The sequence below is a fragment of the Lacerta agilis genome, chromosome 5 (genome assembly GCF_009819535.1).
Source record: "Lacerta agilis isolate rLacAgi1 chromosome 5, rLacAgi1.pri, whole genome shotgun sequence".
Classification (NCBI taxonomy): domain Eukaryota; kingdom Metazoa; phylum Chordata; class Lepidosauria; order Squamata; family Lacertidae; genus Lacerta; species Lacerta agilis.
In genome coordinates this window covers 68,365,035-68,383,756 of record NC_046316.1, presented here as the reverse complement: position 1 = coordinate 68,383,756, position 18,722 = coordinate 68,365,035, and the positions used below count along the sequence as shown (strand labels likewise).

Genomic DNA, 18,722 nt, shown 5'->3' with positions numbered 1-18,722 from the left:
CAGGAAACATTTATTTGATACTCTGTGAGGCAGTGCAGCAACGCAGCTGTGCTTGTGTTAGAAAAACAGTTTGCCTTCTCCGCTGCTCACTAACAGCTGTAAAATGACAAGTATTCCAACTCCCATCATGACCCAAGGTCAGGAATGATGGGAGTCAGTCCAGCAATATCTGGGGGGCCCAAAGCTTCCTATCCCTGATCTAATGGAATCCTGCTGTGCATGACAGGGACAAATCTGTATTTCATCAAACTACCCTAACAGCTCCTGCCAACCTAGCAGTTTGAAAGCACGTAGGAGTGCAAGTAGATAAATAGGTACCACTCTGGCAGGAAAGTAAACGGCATTTCTGTGTGCTGCTCTGGTTTTGCCATGCTGGCCACATGACCCGGAAAAACTGTTTGCGGACAAACATTGGCTCCCTTGGCCAATAAAGCAAGATGAGCGCCACAACCCCAGAGTCATTTGCGACTGGACTTAACTGTCAGGGGTCCTTTACATTTACCTTTTTACCCTAACAGCCACTTTTGATACACTAGCCAGGGAATGAAATCACTTTTCAGAAACAAAATGTAGGAGCTTTATTCACACAAAAGGTGAGAAAATTAGACATCGGTATAACAGAAGAACTAAATTTGAGGATATTTGTCACTCTAATCAGTGACAATCTAGAAAGGTTGATAGATGGATTTCTCCATTGGAAGCCTTACTGTTTTGCTATGGCATACTTATCCTATCTTAGTTATATTCTCATATTAACAGAAAGCAAGATAAGGCAACTACAAGAGGTTTAACCTGCGTGAGCTCTCATTAATTTTAACGCTTTGGGAAATAGCCAGTAATTAGCTGGCGTCATAGAGATTTCTGTTCATTATTGCTTCCTTTCACGGCAGTTGACCCCATTCATTTTTTCGTCTCTTCACAGTTGTGTCTGTTATGTTCCCAGGGTTGTCCGTCCTTTTCCTGCACGTGGTTTAATGAGGTGGGTGGTAGAGATGTGATGGACACACCCTTTCTCAATCCGTTTGTCATAGTTGATACTGGAAATCTATGAAACCAATTTGCCCTCATTCAGGAAAACTACAGTCACATACTCAGAGTATAGCTCCCTAGAAAAAGTGTGTTTGGAAGTAATTACCAAAATGTCTCTGATTTGGAAACCACTTCCTTAAGGAGCTTGTCAGAGGGAAAGTGACCATCCAAGACTCAACCATTTCTCTTTCTCTTATCCCAGACCATCAACCAGGCAGACAAGGGCTGCTGGGAACTGAAGCCCAACTTCTAGAGGGCAACACATTCCTCAGCCTTGCCTTATATTAATGGCCCACATTTGTTCCTTTAAAGCAATAAAGGTCCAGAGCCTCTTTGAGACAGGATTGGATCTTTGCATTTTTAAAATATTTAAAAGCAGTCAAGTGTGTGCATGAATCAGGCTGGGGATGTGCTGCTGGAAGAGGGTACCTTCTTCCCTTGTATTGTTTTCCTGATGTGAATAGCTAAAGGACCTCCATAAAATCCTGTCCAGCAAGTGAGATAGTGGCCTGTGCATGCCCTCAGCTGCAGAAACCAGGCAGATGGAGCCTTTTCTGTGGATGTTTCCTTCTCTCTGCTGTTTATCCATAAAAATACTTGCTTGTGTTCAGGTGTTCTAAAGTGGACTGAATCTGCAGATTCCCCAAACTCACTCAGATGCATCAGGGGTCAGCACTATCAGGACCTTCCAAGGGCCTGATAGCTAAATAGGGTCCATTGCCAGCCTTTCTGCCATTGCACCTCTGCAGCTTCCTGCCAACACACAGATGAGTGTTACCCCCTTTTGTCCTTTGTGGGGGATGATGCATTTCCTTTTCTTTGTGGATTTGTCATTGCCACCCTACTCTACAGCAAAGGAATCTCCTTGTCAAGAAGGTTTCTCTGTCAACAATGGGTACTGAAATTTCAAGAAGCAAAATTCCAGTTGACTTGAAGGAATGCCTTTTTCCATATACGGCCACTCAACCACTTCCATCTGCAGAACTGGCACTTCTATGTCACATATTGTTTGCTCCACACACACAAGGAAATGAACCTTCAGTGTGCCAAGACCTATACTCTGGAACGCCCTACCCATTGATGTAAGACAGATACCTTTGGTGTATTGTTTTTGTCATCTGCTAAAACCTTTTTTGTTTAGGCAAGCCTACCCAGACGTGTAAATCTGATACCTATTTTAATATGTAATTTTATTTTACAATTTATATATATTTAAGAAGAACTGTTTACACACACACACATACATACACACACACACACACAAATATGTTTTAATTTATATTTTATGTAAGCCACTTAGAGGTTTTGATGACTGAGCAGTTGGTACATAGGGAGATAGATCCACTTAAATAAACAAACCTGTTTCATGCCATTATTCTACTTTGAGGTACAGAACCCACGTGAGTTTCAGCCTACATATATCTGACATGGTGGCAGCACATCATTATATGCTTTCTATGGGAGGGTTTGTGGGTAGACTGATCACACTAAAGAAGAAAACATTTTCACATAATGGTTAGTCTGGAAAAGTTCCTGTATCCAGTTCCCTAACATCTCAAGTCCTTTGCCGCGCATTAACTTTGAAGCCAAAGTTCAAACCAAGTTGGGAATCACAATGAATAATTAAAAACTTTCTGGCTGCTGTGGGACTTCCCCCCCAAAAAATAATAGCTTATGTTTGATAAGAGAAGAAGGCAAAACACCCCCTGCCCCCCCGCCTCGAAGTATGCTAACACCATTTATCTGGTTGTTTTCAGGGAAGTAGCAACCTGGGGTTCTATTGTGTAGCACAGGTCCTGGTTCGGGAGGGGACATAGTTCAGTGTTTAATCAGTTGCTTTGTATGCAGAAGTCCTCTGGGTCAGTCACTGGACATCTCCAGTTGAATGGGCAGCTAGCAAGTGATAGGGAAGACCCCACTGCTGGAAACACAGAAGCTCTACTGGCAGAAGTGTCATGGCAAATTCAGATGTGTGGGGTCCCTTCTTGATAGTTACAGCTCTGCCCTCTCGCAGCATTCAAAGATTATACAGCCATCTAAGACTGTACAATAATCATTTAGGTGCACAATTATAATAACTAGGATGCATTGCAATAATCAGTGAAAATCTCCATGTTTTGCCTTTCAGCTAGATCTACTATTTTCTGTGCACATTCATAGGCAAGTGATTTGGAATGCTCCAATGTCTTCTTTTGAAATGATGTAAGTTGTGTTTTCCTTAAAGTACATAACAGAACTTGCACACCATTCTCTTGAAACTGACTTACCTTGTGTTCTCTGTGTTTCTAGATGGGAGTGCTGTATATAGAACTCCTCCTCAGTGTTTTTCCCTGCACACCTCCAGAGTGACTCTAGGGGCCAATCCCCAGTGGCTTACTCACCTCCTTTAACTCTAATTGGCTCCGATCAACACAAAGGGTGAGAAGACTTCTCAGTGGCTTAAATCTGCTAATGCCTCTTTCATTTCCCCTCTTAATCTCCCCTCTTACAGCACTGTGAAATATAACTGAAATGGACAACATAGCTTTCTGGATTTTATTTTCAGGAGGGTGGAATATAAATACTTTTTATAAATCAACAAAGGTTTGTAGTAAAATTAAATAAAACATACTGTAAAGGTAATCACATTAACATTGTCCATTTTGCCTTTTCAAGTAGCAAAATGGCATTATCCTGGGCACGGTCTCTTATTAACACAGGGGAGGGGGGTGTATACGAGCTCACACAGCAGATCTTTCCTGAAAATTTTACATGGCTATTTCAGTTCACCATAGCCCTTCCCACATATTCTACTCCACGAGAATCCATGCTGAAAGCAATCTCACAGTAGATAAGTGTAGATTCTACCCAGGTCACAGTCCTAGTTTAATGTAAAACTGTATCATACAACATGCCTAGCCTGGGCTTTCAAACAGGCCAAAGGTCCCTCTTGTTTCTATATCTCACCTCATCAGAACTTTATTTTGTATCTCAGCTCGCCTGCACCTTCTCCCCCTGATTAACAAAAAGCAGGAGCCACTTTGTAAACAGAATCAGAATTAAAAGATCCTTGTCATATGTTTTTCATTTCCTTTAAGAGTAGAGGAGGATGTTGAAATGGAGCCAGTTTTTCAAGGCGGTGGTAGCTTTCGAAGTTGAAAGACTGGAGTAACAAGAACAAGGCATGAAAGAGACTGCACCAAAGTATATTGGAATAAAACAATCCACAAGATTTAAACTACAAACACAGCCAGTGGAATGAGAAGTGCTGAGAGTTAACCTACAGCAAAGGTGGAAGTTCGCTATATTTGAAAAGGTTTGTCTTGGTCTGGATTTTAAAACATCTGAAACCCAGGACATGCACTGGCAAGAAATAAAAGGAAGGCAAAAGGAGAAAAGTTAACTCAATCATCTGAAGAAAGCAGAGAAGTCTGTAGTTCTGTGACCAGCCAAATGACTTGAGAAGACAACATGGGTAACTACATGATAAAGCAAAGTTATGTGATTTCTAGAAACTTTAGAAGATATGTGCTAAGACAGACATAGCCAACATGGTGAACTTTAGACATTGTCTAAAGACTACCATCAGGATTTGGAGTCTAGCAGTATCTGGAGAGTACCACATTGACTATTCTCATGTTAAGAGAAAAAGAAAACTCTTGGTACTAATATACAATGGAGAGTTAGACCTGTGGGCAGAGTTTCTTTCCATCCATAAAAGCCCCTCTTTATCTGAAGTCTATCTTAGGGTGATTGGGTGAAAAAGCAGGCTGGCAAATTCAGGTTGTGCAATTAAAGTAACCTTGTTGCTCAAGTGCAACAAACCCACTTCCAGGAGATAAATAAATATTGAAAGGAAGGGGGTGGGAAAATTAACTGGAATGTTTGGTATAATGACTGCTTGGCACAATGTTGTATAACCTCCCTGCAAACAATTTAGAATGAATGTTCAGTGCAAGATAATTTGGATCCACCTTAGTCGTTGTGTACTACTAACTTTAGAAGGGGTGATTCCTGAAAATCCCTCATTGATATAGCTACTCTAAGCTCCTCTTTTTCACCTGACCACTCCTAGTCTCTATGGGAATTACAGATGAAGTAATTTTGATTAAGATTTGCTAGGTTTCCAAATGTGTTTACAAGAGAAGAATAAGCTATCTTGCAAAGCAGGTTGGAAACCTCATCCAAATGAAAGAGAGGCATATAGTAAGAGCAAACAAGTCAGGACCAAGTCATACTATGGCCAAAAATGCCTACAGCAGAACCAGCCCACCCATGACACAACTGCCTCTGGCGGCAGGATACACTGGGGCAGCACATCATCCTCATCAGGTGCTGCAGTAGCAGGGATGGCTGTGACACGCTCCTTGGAGGCCAGATCTGTTGCCTTCTCAGCAGGCGCCACCACCCATGCCACCGCTACAGCGACCTCTTGGCAAATAGGTGCCACTGGTGATCTCCCAGCCCCAGGGAGGGAATAGTGGGTCTGCCCTCTGGGGTTTCCTGGGCTCTGCATCAACCTGCATGATTCAGAGCAGCCCCATCCCCCCCCAAACCTGCCATGGCAGACTTTGACTTCCATTTCAACCATAGGGTAAGGTTGATTTGATTCTCTACCCCCTTGTTCCTGGTGTAGATCTTCACTCAATCCTTTTTCCCTGGCAGGGGGAACATCTTGTCGTTCACCTCAAATACCAAAATGTTTTGGGCCAGCCCTGGTCCACAGTCCCTTGTTCTTATTTTGGGGGCAGGTGCAAACACTCTGATCAGCCTTGCTTTTGCTGCTGGGTTCTCCTTATTTGAATGGTTTTAATGCATAGCTTTAAGCTGACAGTAATTCACAGAACAAACCGTCAGCCAGAATCTCTTGCAATTCTTCCTTCTGCTATTCATGAGCAAATCTGTCAATTTCAGTTTGTTTCTAATTTTTCCATTCTTAAATTTAGTTATACACATTTCTATAATAAATTAATTATTATTATTATTATTTCTACATTTCCAGTTTGTGAATATATAATTTGAAGGACGTTGTGAAATTTCACCAACATTTTCGTGTTATTTCTAATTCTACTAATATACATGTATTATTATGCCTAATATACACACTTTGCAAAGCACTTTCCCCTAGTAGAAATCATTTTTGCATGTTAGTTTCATTAATATAAGCATTTTTATGCACACTTTGCTTCAGTATATGCATTTCTGTAGACATTACTTGGCTGGAAAACTGCATTGCAAATTTCACAAAAGTGAATTTTTAAGGATGGCTGTGTTTGGTTTGCATATTGTTTTGGAAAGTGTGAATTAAATAGGTTCACTATTAAATAGGTACACTATTTTTTTAAAAAAAAACTAGAGATGGTTCTAAGCAGTAATATAAAGACAATTTTTTGGCTGGTAAAAAAAAATACCAATCATTTTATCCTCATTAAGTGTGCATCTACTTAGAATTGCTATTGTTGTTATTGACTTTCTAAACTTGCATGATCATTGAAGGTGGAGGGGGCAATGTAGTCACTTTACTGATATTTGCCACAAAACAAGGTTTGCCTTAAACAAATGCTACCTGGATTCATCTGCTTCTGTATAGACACAGGCTTAGTTTTCTCTCCCTACATCATTTTGTGTCCTGCGTGCTTTGTTTTGCAGTAAAATAGCAAGCTTTCTTCTTTATTTCCCTATGCTAAGGATGTAAAGGAGGACTTCCACATAGTTATGTATTTATTTCTGACAAGCTAAACCACTGTAATAAATACCTGGAGAAATTACACTAGAGCCTTGACAATTTCAGAGAAAAGTCAAGCTGGTTAATAAGTAAGAGGCATTTTAACACAGGATTCTCATAAGGTTTTGAGCAGATGTGCCTGTGGATCTCAAAGAACAGCTGCAAGCTTGTGAAAGGTATTGTATTGAATACAAATGCAGAAGGACAGAATCATTTGTACTACCTTATGGCTGTCTTTTTGCGTCTTTTCAACCTTGATCATTGATTCAGGCTCCATCCGAGTAATAGTAAACAAACAGCTTTGTTGAAAGGGTTACCTAGAAGGTTTTATAGCCTAAGAGGGGAGAAGGAGGCTGAAGTTCAGTCTGTGCGGGGGGCAGTACACAAGTAATTGACTCTACCAGTATTCACAGTGTTTAATGTTTATCTCGCATTCTGCTGGAGTCTTACAAAGAGGCTTTCTGGTACAGTCAGCTCAGGGCATGTTATGTGTAAAATCAGTGCTATTTTTCTAGAAGAGGAACTGGAACTCACCATGAATTCACCATGAATGCCTCCCTTGTTCTCTTATAATGGCAATGGCACCCACATGAGAGGTGCCAGAACTGAGTTCTTGTGAGTTCCAGCTGAAAAAAAGCCCTGCGTAAAATATAAAAATGTGGCTGTGGGTGTTGATAAGCCCATGAATAGGAACTTGACCAGGGCATACCTCTTGGCATAGCTGTTGCGCACTTTAAGACTTAAAGAAAAACACCACACATGGTTAGAGCATCAGACTGGGACCTGAGGGACCAAGGTTTAAATCCCCACTCAGCTATGAAGCTCACTGGAATGGCCATAGGCTGGTCCCTGTCTCTCAGCCTAACCTACTTCACAGGGTTGTTGTGAGGATAAAATGGAGTGGGGAGAAATACCACTATGAGCTCTTTGGAGGAAAAATTGGGATATAAATTGAATAAGTAAATATTGACTTGCTTTGTATTTGGGAGTAACCTGCTTTGTTGCCTGGGGTGGGGTGGGGGGCTTGATAATTTGACTATGAAATCAAAGCAGAGAGTGTCCAGCCATTTCTACTGTGCCATTTTCTTGAAGAAATGCCAACTTGCAGGGGTAACCATACCATTAGTCAAAATGAGGCAGGTGCCTCAGGTGGCAAATCCTGGAAGCCGTCTCAAAGTGTTGGGGGGCAGAGAGCTATGTGCCCCTAAGCCTGCTGCCCTCAGATGTATTACAAGTGAAAGCAACAGCCCTTCTGCAAAATGGCTTATTGTGCATTTTTCAATAAGAGACTTTTTTCTAATTGAGAGCCTCTCCCATCTCTTGCTTCATTGTATTTTAGCTGGAAAAACGGCAGATTGTTGGAGAAAAATGCAAAGCAGTGAATGGATTTTCCCCACCTTGATCCTTTGCATATATGGCTTCTTCTCCATGATGAGACCATCTGAGGCTTTCTTGACTCCTTATCTTGCTGGGCCTGATAAAAACCTGACCATTGATGAGGTACAGTGACGCACATTTTATTCACACTAAGGTATTTAGTCATATGTCAGGAGTGAATTACAAATGGGGCAGGAATTCGTTTAACCTTATAAACAAAAGGTAACTTACAATTTTCTACAGAGAAACTGTTACCTTCATCCCACTTTTTATAAATGTTAAGTTTAGATACATGTACTTCATTAAGTTTTATATTTCTGGGTCTGTGGAACTCCTTGCCACAATAATTCAGAGTTCCTCCATGTTACCATGTTATGCTGCCACCTGTTAGAATTCTGTTAGTTCTTAATGTCTGGCATCTCTTACACTTCCTGAAAAGACTGAAACTTGTTGGACATGCTACCTCCCACAATACATTTCTTTTTTACTTCTGAACATCATTATTTCAAGGCTTTCACCCTGATTTTTGTTTTTTTGTTTTTATTTTGTTTTGGTAAAAAAGCAACCTGGTTGCACACGCAGGCCCACAGTCAATTCACAGCAAGCAAGTTTCGTCCCACTCCTTTCCAGGACATTACTTTCTGTGGCTAGCATTATTAAAGCTCTAGGAGAACAAGGTATATTATCCTTGCAAGTAGAAGGCAGTGACTGAAAATGCCCTGTGTGAAAAAAGAAATGACAGCATTGAAACATCACGCATCATGTGTGAAAAGATCAGCTATCAATCTAGCTCTGGAATGTCAGTTTGGAATTAGCCAAAGCAAGTTGATGCCCATGTGTTGTGCCTAAAGAAAGGCCAGACTGTGAATGAGATGGTGAGCTAGCCACTAGCTGCTAGCAAAACATGAATGGGAGAGAATAGGGAACTGAAGAGAAAGAGGAACTGTTAGAGGAGAAAACAGGCCTCGGCTACCAAAGTTTGCCTAGGGTCACCACCGTAAAATTATATTGTACAGAAACCTTGTAGTTTCAGTAAGTGCTTCTATATTTTTCATGCCTTATATTTCTTAGCCTTTCAGTGTTACAAAATTCCTCATTTTCCCTTCCAGGTGACGCAGCACGTTTTCCCTGTTTGGACGTACTCCTACTTGGCTCTACTAATCCCAGTATTCCTTATCACAGACTATGTACGCTATAAGCCTGTCATTATTCTCCAGGGAATTAGTTTCCTGATCACTTGGCTGCTGCTTTTATTTGCATATGGTGTGCCTGCCATGCAGCTGGTGGAATTTTTCTATGGCATGGTGACTGCCACAGAGGTTGCCTATTATGCCTACATATACAGTGTTGTCAGTCCTGACCATTACCAAAAAGTCACTGGCTATTGCAGAAGCATCACTCTTGTGGCATCCACCATAGGTTCCTTGCTGGGCCAGCTTCTAGTCTCTCTGGCCCACGTCTCTTATTTTTACCTCAATGCCATAACCATGGCCTCTGTCTCTGTGGCCTTTATGTCTTCATTTTTTCTACCCATGCCTCAAAAAAGTATGTTCTTTCATAGAACGTCTTCCCCAGAAGCATCCATCGGACCAACAGATAAGGATCCACCAAATGTCTCAGGCCAGCCAAGCCACCAATGGGATCTGTGTGTTCCAACAACATCATCTGCCCACTTCCAGAATGTGCCAGTAGACCAACTGCCCAAAATAAAAGTCCAGAATCGCTTTCTGACCGTGCTTCTCCAGCTCTGTAAAGACTTGAAGGAATGCTACACCACAAAGAAACTCCTTTACTGGTCAATATGGTGGGCATTAGCCACTGCAGGATTTAACCAGGTTTTGAATTATGTCCAAGTACTGTGGGATGCTAAAGCACCTTCCCATAGCTCTCAAGTGTACAATGGAGCTGTTGAAGCCATAGCAACATTCCTGAGTAAGTATCCCTCTTAAAATATATCCTGTATGCAAACAGCCATGTAAGGTAAAGGTAAAGGGACCCCTGACCCTTAGGTCCAGTCATGTCTGACTCTGGGGTTGTGGCGCTCATCTCACGTTACTGGCCGAGGGAGCCGACGTACAGCTTCCGGGTCATGTGGCCAGCATGACAAAGCCACTTCTGGCGAACCAGAGCAGCGCATGGAAACGCCGTTTACCTTCCCACTGGAGCGGTACCTATTTATCTACTTGTACTTTGACGTGCTTTTGAACTGCTAGGTGGGCAGGAGCTGGGACTCAGCAACAGGAGCTCACCCCATCGCAGGGATTCAAACCGCCGACCAGCAAGCCCTAGGCTCTGTGGTTTAACTCACAGCGCCACCTGGGTCCCTAAACCACCATGTAAATGCACTTAATTTCCCCCATTCCCATGCAGCATAGGAAGGTGAAAAAGATAACCAGGTATGATAAATTATAAAACATTTTCCAGAATCCCACACGCTATAGGTGTGGTGTACATAATGTTTTGGGGCACGCAAGTGGCGCCATTTATTTCAGTAGAGGTAATTTTCACATGCAGCAGTGAAAATGAAGAGGTATCTGGGGAGGGGAGCTCTTTGTGCACATCAGAGATTCCAGTGTCATAAGAAATAGATAAATTGGAGGGAACAAAATATTTCTGCAGTGAGTTTGGTTCACAGCTCACAACTTGTGTCTATCTAGAAATGTGATGAACTGTCTGATCACATATTTGTTTATTTAGGTACTGCTACCGGTATTATATTTGCTTCCTGTACAAATATGCAAGTAGTTGTCTTGCGGCTTATACAGCGGTTATGCTCTCGAAATACCGTATTGGCCCGAAAATAAGCCACACTGTTTTTTCCCAAATTCCAATTGTGAAAAGTTAAAAGTGCGGCTTATATTCATGACCTTACCCCGCTGGCAAAGCAGCGCGGCTCCCCCCCCCCCCCGAGAGCAGCCCGGGAGTGCGGGGCAGTAGTGCCCATCTTGTCCGTGGCTCCCAAGCCTCCTGCAAGCTAAAACGTATCTCTTTCTCCAGGTTCAGTAACATCACTGGCTGTGGGATATGTGCAAATGAACTGGGACCTTACAGGGGAGATGGCGTTGGGAATCTTCTCTGCCCTGGATGCAGGTTCCCTGCTTCTGATGCATTTTACCAGCAACATTTGGGTTTGCTATGCTAGCTATCTAGTTTTCAAGGCATGTTATATGCTCCTTATAACTATAGCAACGTAAGTATATATAGTTTTTGTTCACTTAGGCCAATTTGTTATTGTTTGAGCCCTTTATTGCAGGAAGGATGGTTAAATAAAGCCAGTGAAAGTAAGAAACACTGGGGAAAGGGGAAATGGGGGGGAGGTTTAGGGGCATACCCTGTGAGACATAAAAACTATTGAGAGGGAAATGCAGAACCTTCTCTTCAAATATCAGAATGGCTGTCATATAGAAGAGGACTAAGACCAATTCTCTGCTGCAACAGTTTTAAGTTACAGGAGTGTAAGAGCCGTTTGACAATAGAACCAATACCCTAACGGAGGGGTATGGCACTCTCCTTGTTGGAACCCTTCAAGCAGAGACTCAGTAGTCATCTCTTGACGATGCTCCTAGCTCTGGATTTCCTGCATTAAACTGAAGGTTGGATTAGATGGGTACAATATAAGACTCTCTCCAACTCCGCGACCTTGTGATTTGTTTCTTTAGCAATTGCTGTTCTAGCCACACATCAGTGTTGCCAAATATACACCTGCATACCCTCCATGGGCCTAGTTGATACACAGTTCAAACCTGCTGTGAATAAAATAAACAGCTTGTGTTCAGACTAGTACTTACACACAGGTTTAAGGCAAATGTGGGATGTGATCTCTATCATAATAACGAACCTTTTGCAGGCCTCTTGCTCCTTCGGTACTGCCCACATTTCCTGAAATCCCATGGTAATCATATAGTTGGAAGGGATCCTGAGGGTCATCTAGTCCAACCCCCTGAAATTAGCTATGTGCATGGCTGAGGTTTCCTCATCCTGATTGTCTGCATCCATTTCACACAAGTGTGTGCAAATTTTGCCAGGTCTGAAAAAACAAGTCATCTACACTTTGATATCATGGTGATATCAACATTCTAAAATAAGCTCAATTTTAGTTTTCAGATTGCCATCAGTCTCAGCATGGAACGCTATGCCTTAATGTTTGGATTCAACAACTTTGTTGCACTGCTAATTCAAACTATTGTGACTGTCACAGTGGTTGATTCCAAAGGACTGGGACTGGATATTGGGACTCAGGTAAGTTGTATTGTGTTAATGTTGTATTGTGGGCACTATTGCTAATTCAGTAACATTTGCATGCTTCGCATCTTTGCAAGAGGCAGCGCTCAAATCAAGAGGCTTTTCATTTTGTTCATAAATGTCTGTTTATATAAATAACATATGCTTACACATCTATTATGTGTAAGCATCCCATCCCTTTCTACCCCATCCCTTTAGGAAAGGTATGTGGGACCTTTTCATCTCCACAGGCTGGATCCTTTTCAGGATCTACTTTAAAACAAAATAAAATAAAAAATTCTTTCCAGTAGCACCTCAGAGACCAACTAAGTTTGTTCTTGGTATGAGCTTTCGTGTGCATGCACACGAAAGCTCATATCAAGAACAAACTTAGTTGGTCTCTAAGGTGCTACTGAAAAGAATTTTTTATTTTATTTTGTTTTTACTATGGCAGACCAACACGACTACCCACCTGTAACAGGATCTACTTTGTAAGCCAAATTTGACAGGTAGGCAGGGTTGCCTACCTATCAACTGCATGATTCCATAAATGATGTATTGTGATGTGGTGCTTTGAAATCCTGCAAAAAGAATACCGTAAGATTCCACAGGAGTTTCAATTTCTAGTTTGGATTCCTTAGCATCATCATCATTAATATACTACCCTTCATCCAAAGAACACAGGGTGATGTACAGTTTAAATCATTTAAACTTCAAAAATAGTTAGGCTAGAATTGTTTTCCCCTGTAAGCCCCAATAAATACAGCAAAACTTTATTGATAATGCATAGGATTGCACTATTAGTGAAATATACAAAACATATTTGGGAATTTTACAGGTTAGCCAGGAGTAACTCTCCACAATTCACCAGAATTTTAACATTACTTGCCAAGTTTTCACCTCTCCTTGCTTGCAGTCTTTGACTCATTTGTTAATACTGACTTTTTAGTCTTGTTCAAAGTTGCTCAACCAATCACTGAAACAAGTGCCCCACCCAAACAAGTAACTGCTAACAAGCACTTTTTTCTGTGGTCCATGGATTTCGAGAATTGACTGCAGGTTATGAAGTTCATATCAGCCCAGAATTTATGCTCAGGCTGGAAGGAGCATGCTTGATGTCTGGCCTAGATTCACATTCCACCACCCAGATCTCCAATGAATAATCCTTCTAAACTGGCAAAAACATATTTTAAAAAATATTCTTGTTCATTATCTCACCACACACCAGCAATTCCAGTGTGTTGCCTTCACACCAGTGTGCATACACACAATACTGGCTGTCCTCCAATTCCCCAGTGACTTGATATTCTGTATCCCTGGCTGGGTTGGCATCAGCACCTGGTACCCTTGGGCAGCTGCCAGGACTCGCTGCCAGTGTCTTCACTAGGCCTTGTTTAATTTTGTTTCTGGACCAGCACGCCAAACAGTGGCAGGTGGCTGGATCTTGTTGCCATTTTAATTTCCCCCAATGCCCTCAACCTAGCATCACTCTGACAAATTGTGGGATTTGCCTTGAAGTAACTGACAGCAAAGCAGAGGGTGAATTTTGTTCATCAGTATTTAGCATTTGGATGGCTTTCAAAAAGATAGGAGACAGATTCATGGAGGATGTCCCACCTCCTGTCAGAAGCAGAATGTCTCTGAATACCAGTTGCTGGAAAATGCAGGGAGGGACAATACTACTGCACTCAGGTCCTTGTGTGTTTCTAATAAGCATCTGCTGTTGCAACATATGCATTTTCACAATTATGGTGTAGCTAGGAAGTACATTCATGCTAGAACTGGATGGAGAGGAGGAATCAACTTCCCTAATACTGGGGTTGAGGACATCACATGCTTATTTGCCTACTTCAGCAAAATGTAGTACTTTTAAAAATGCATTGTGCTCTTTTCATACTGTATCAGTGGATTTTAAGTTTCAGTCTTCAAAATATAGATCTCAATGCTTTGGCTTTCATATAATTGCAAGTCATTTTTTGACTATAGACTTTATATTACCGGTATTTAAGTTTCTTGTGATGGACTAAGAGAAGGTATATAGGAGACTGTGTGATCTTATGCATCAAAATTAAGTCCTACCAAGTGGACTGGGCCTTATTTCCAGGTAAGTATGCATAGGACAGCGACCTAAGGCTAAAGCACTGCTGGAGCCAAGGAGCTTAGGAACATAGCAGTGCTTATTAAACAGTAGGTATTTTAAAAATGGTTGCAAAAACTCTACGATTGAAGCTAAATTTTTTCAAAAAGCTGTTTGACAGATGTATTATTTCTCTGCTTTCTTGCAGTTCCTAATATATGGCAGTTACTTTGCAGTGATAGCTGTGATTTTCCTAATCAGGAGTATTTTTACGATAACATCACTCAAATGCCAAAAGGAGTCAAAGAACCTGGTTGAAAATCTTCAGATGACTGAGGCAGAAGAGCAGAATGCAGTCCGCTATGACAAAAGACTGTGACTTTAGCACCTTCAGCAAAAAATTACCTGAGAATAAAGCTCATTTTGGGGTTTGCTCATCCACACAATGTTAATCAAGGAGGAGGACTTTGCTACGAAACTCTGTCATTTTGTCCTTACCCACAACAACTTCAAATTTGGTGAGGACCTGTTCCTTCAGATCAACGGCACAGCAATGGGCACCCGCATGGCCCCACAGTATGCCAACATCTTCATGGCAGATTTAGAACAACGTTTCCTAAACTCCTACCCACTCAAACCTCTCTTGTACCTGCGTTACATTGATGATATTTTTATTATCTGGACACATGGTCAACAGACCCTGGACACCTTCCACAAGACATTCAATGACTTTCACCCCACCATCAACCTAACTATGAACCAATCTATGCAAGAAATACACTTTTTGGACACTACTATAAAAATACAGGATGGACACATAGACACCACCTTATACCGTAAACCAACTGACCGACAAACATATCTACATGCTTCTAGCTACCATCCCAAACATACCAAACAATCCATTGTATATAGCCAGGCCCTACGTTACAGCCGCATAACTGGAGCGAAAGGAGGAGGAAGAAATGGAAGCGAACAAGTTTGGTGTACCATTGCATTCCTAGTAATTTGTGAGCCAGAGAGCAACTGCCTGGAACATCTTTCAATTCCAAACCATTTTGCAAGGTCATGACTGCTTATTTTTAATCAATTGCATTTTTCAATTTCAAAAACAAAAATAGAATTTTGAATTTTGTTGGTATGAATCTTCAAAAGTAAGGTTTATCATGTTTACACAACTTATTGGACTGAAATTTCCAGTTTTGGTCCTTGTTCAGCATTCCTTAGTATGATAAGTTCACATTCACCAAACGAAAGGTAAATTATGGCTTCTAAGTCACTTGTTGCATGAGTTAAGTAACATGGTAAACATAGGACTGGCACTGAACATACTGCACAAGTGGGCAAGAGGTTTCTGGACTATAATTAGGGCCCTATGGTGCTACACATTTGTAGCTCTGCCTCCCTCTTGAAACTTGCAGCCTTTTGAAATCAGGTGAAAACATTTTTTTAAGAGACTCATGGGCCCTCTCCGATTTTCTGCTGTTTTGTGTACTTGCTGGAACTGCGTTGTTAAGCAGCATATATTTCAATGTTATTTTCCATAGTTTTATTGTGATTTGTATGGATATTAGTCATCTTGCAGACTCATTAGCTTAAAAAGCAGGAAAGGAATGGAGTAAATAAATAGTGTGAATATTAAGTATTTGCAAGAACATACCCTTTCATTGTTTAAATTATCTATTGTAAATTATCTGTGCCTATCATGTTTTTATAGCTGAGTCAAACTTGCATCCAATCCTGGAGTGGCCTTAATATAGCAAGCGAGTGTGGAAATAGTAGGCTGAAAACTGATGAATCTATCCTCTATTTATGTATGACAACAGCTAGATTAAGGCCAGTATTCTTTTTTCTTTTTTACAAAGACAGTATTTTAAAGTGCTAATTGAGATTTCAGACCAAATACCCTGGTGTAAACATTTAACAATTTTCATCATTGCAACTGTGCCAATCCACAGTGGCAAACTATGTTAAGTATTGTTGAAACACTCATTAACCCAGTCCTTCATCCATAATTAATATTCAGGTAACCTGAGATTTGTTAATCTGCTACTCAATGCGTTCTAGGATTTCCATCCCAATACAAGCAATAATATTACAGTTACATGCTGCATTTATTCCCACTATATAAACTGCATGTCACGCCCAAACCAAATGACCAAGCCTAATCATGTAACTGTTTATCAGAAATTCAAAATAATGCATGAAGGAAGCATAGAAAACAAAGTCAAGTTAGTATGACATAAGAGCATTAACATTAACTTTAAATCAATAATTATAAAGATGTTTATATTATATTAAGCAAGTTCAATTGTGATAATGCCCAGTCTGTAAGTACATGGCATACTAAATATTGTAAAATTCTAGAAAAAGTACACTTGCTTTATTTTGAAGAAAAAGTGAGGAAGAAAAGCAAAAGTGCTGCTCATTACATTCTATGTCCAGGTGAAGGCATGACTATTACCTATTATTTCCCCAAGGCAGTGCCAATGGTAGTGACTGGTGGTTAGAAGGGTTAAATCTGCATGAGGAAGAAATTACCGGTACAAATCTCTCGTCCTCAGCTATTACTTCAATGGAAATTGCAGCCCTCAGCTGCCTTACAGCTAAGCAAGTTGGGAGACCACATCCCCCATCACAGCACTCTCATATGATGTTCGTTTTGGCTCTGTGGTCAAATGTGTGAAGTTTGCATTTAGGTACTAATTTTTGCTTTCCATTTCCTGATTTGAAAATAGGTATGTGAGAGTGACAAAGTTTATTGTGAACAATATAATGGGAGCTTGGTCCAACTTTACATAAGGGAATTAAACTGGTAAGAAAATATCAGTTTATTTTACCCTCTTTTTACACTCATTAAGAAAAGTTCAAATAAGATGCAGCAAAAGCAGTACTGGGTGGGGTACATTTCACTGCCTTGGTTTTTTCTGGCAAGCAAAAAACTGTGCATTACCATAGTTTAGCTAATTCTTGAACAAAATATTCTGTCTGCTTTATAAGTCAACTCCCTTGGAAAGTCTATATATTGAATGGCTGTTTCCAAAAATCATGTTCATACTGCTTTTTTATCCTAGGTAGAAAGCAGCAATAACCATCTCACACTGTTAAACTAAATGAAAGAGAAACAACTGTATGCCAACTGAAGTAAAATACAGAACTTTTGTTTATTACCATTATAGAAGCTTAGAGCTTCAATGAGTATTGTACAAAATATACAGGATATGTTGAGCAAACTGCTGCTACGATTCAAGTAGTCACAAACTATCGCAACAGGTGTCAAGCCTCTAACAAGGCCTTTTAAGTTCTTGCACCCTGTTATGGAGACCTCAAAATAAGTTTAACAGAAACCTCGGGAAACATCCAACACTCTGGTTCTGTTAATGCAAAGTTGTCCACTTCCAGAATAGTAGAACTTTTCCTTCCTCTTCCCTGCAGTTTTCTGCATGCCCTCAAAATCAGCTCTGGGTTGGAGGACTCTCCAGAGTAGATTTGGGAGGCATGGAGGAAAGGAAAGGGAAGGCCTATTGCACAAGCAGAGTTATGCTTGCAGTGCATGGGATACAAGCCTAGATCAATACATCAAGCAATGCGTGTCCTAACAGAGTGGGATTATTCATGAATAGAACTGAGCAAGAAGTTAAGTAGGTTCTGTACTGCTCATCTAAAATCAGATTAGCTACAGTGTTCAAAATAATGACATTTTGATATTTTATTTTATATTTTCCATGAGCCACAGAAAATGTCTCATGAGCTCCAGAGTAAAGAAGTGGGCATCTCACTGAAGGTAATGAGTATCTTAAGTGAGATACTTCAAGACAACAGGGCTCATTCCTTTCCCCACTACTCCTTTCCCCATTCCTTTACATATGTAGTTATTACAGAGCTTTCCTTCCTCACTCCAACAGTCTCCACCCTACTCCTGCAGCTCATTGCAATGCAGTGGGAATCAGTTTTCCCCTCATACAACCTGATTTGTAGATGGCTTCTCCACTCTACTGCTCACTGAAAGGTGGCAGGGTCTCTTTATACAAACACACCTTTGGATTCCCCCCCCCAACTTATTTCCTCTCAGTGTCATCTTCTCTTCCCCCTTTCATACAAACTATCAAAGAGGAAGTGACACGTGTGGCAGACTGGTCTTGTGACACCTGTAAACCTATATAATGTTGTGCACAGGCTGGGGTTCACCGCAGCTTTATTGGCTGATCACCAGGAGATTTTTCAACATTACCAAAAGCAGCTGTGGAAACGCATCCTGGAAGGATTCCTAAAGATTTAACAAAATTGGTTAGTGCAAATGCCGACAAAGACAAA

General features: G+C 40.9%; 1 protein-coding gene across 2 annotated transcripts; it reads left to right on the top strand.

The window, feature by feature from the left end:
• Window positions 1–3,973: 3,973 nt before the first annotated feature.
• SLC19A3 (solute carrier family 19 member 3) lies at window positions 3,974–16,789 on the top strand. Of its 2 annotated transcripts, XM_033150325.1 has the most exons (8): window positions 3,976–4,483; window positions 8,073–8,233; window positions 9,220–10,042; window positions 11,108–11,300; window positions 12,208–12,349; window positions 14,617–14,865; window positions 15,362–15,473; window positions 16,126–16,789. In XM_033150325.1, exons 1-6 carry the CDS (start codon window positions 4,480–4,482, stop codon window positions 14,785–14,787), a joined length of 1,494 nt encoding a protein of 497 aa, XP_033006216.1. In that variant the 5' UTR covers window positions 3,976–4,479; the 3' UTR covers window positions 14,788–14,865; window positions 15,362–15,473; window positions 16,126–16,789. The 2 variants fall into 2 exon arrangements, with proteins under 2 accessions (XP_033006217.1, XP_033006216.1); XM_033150326.1 differs by lacking the exons at window positions 15,362–15,473; window positions 16,126–16,789 and having other exon boundaries at window positions 3,974–4,483; window positions 11,108–11,268; window positions 14,617–14,751.
• The last annotated feature ends 1,933 nt before the right edge of the window (window positions 16,790–18,722 follow it).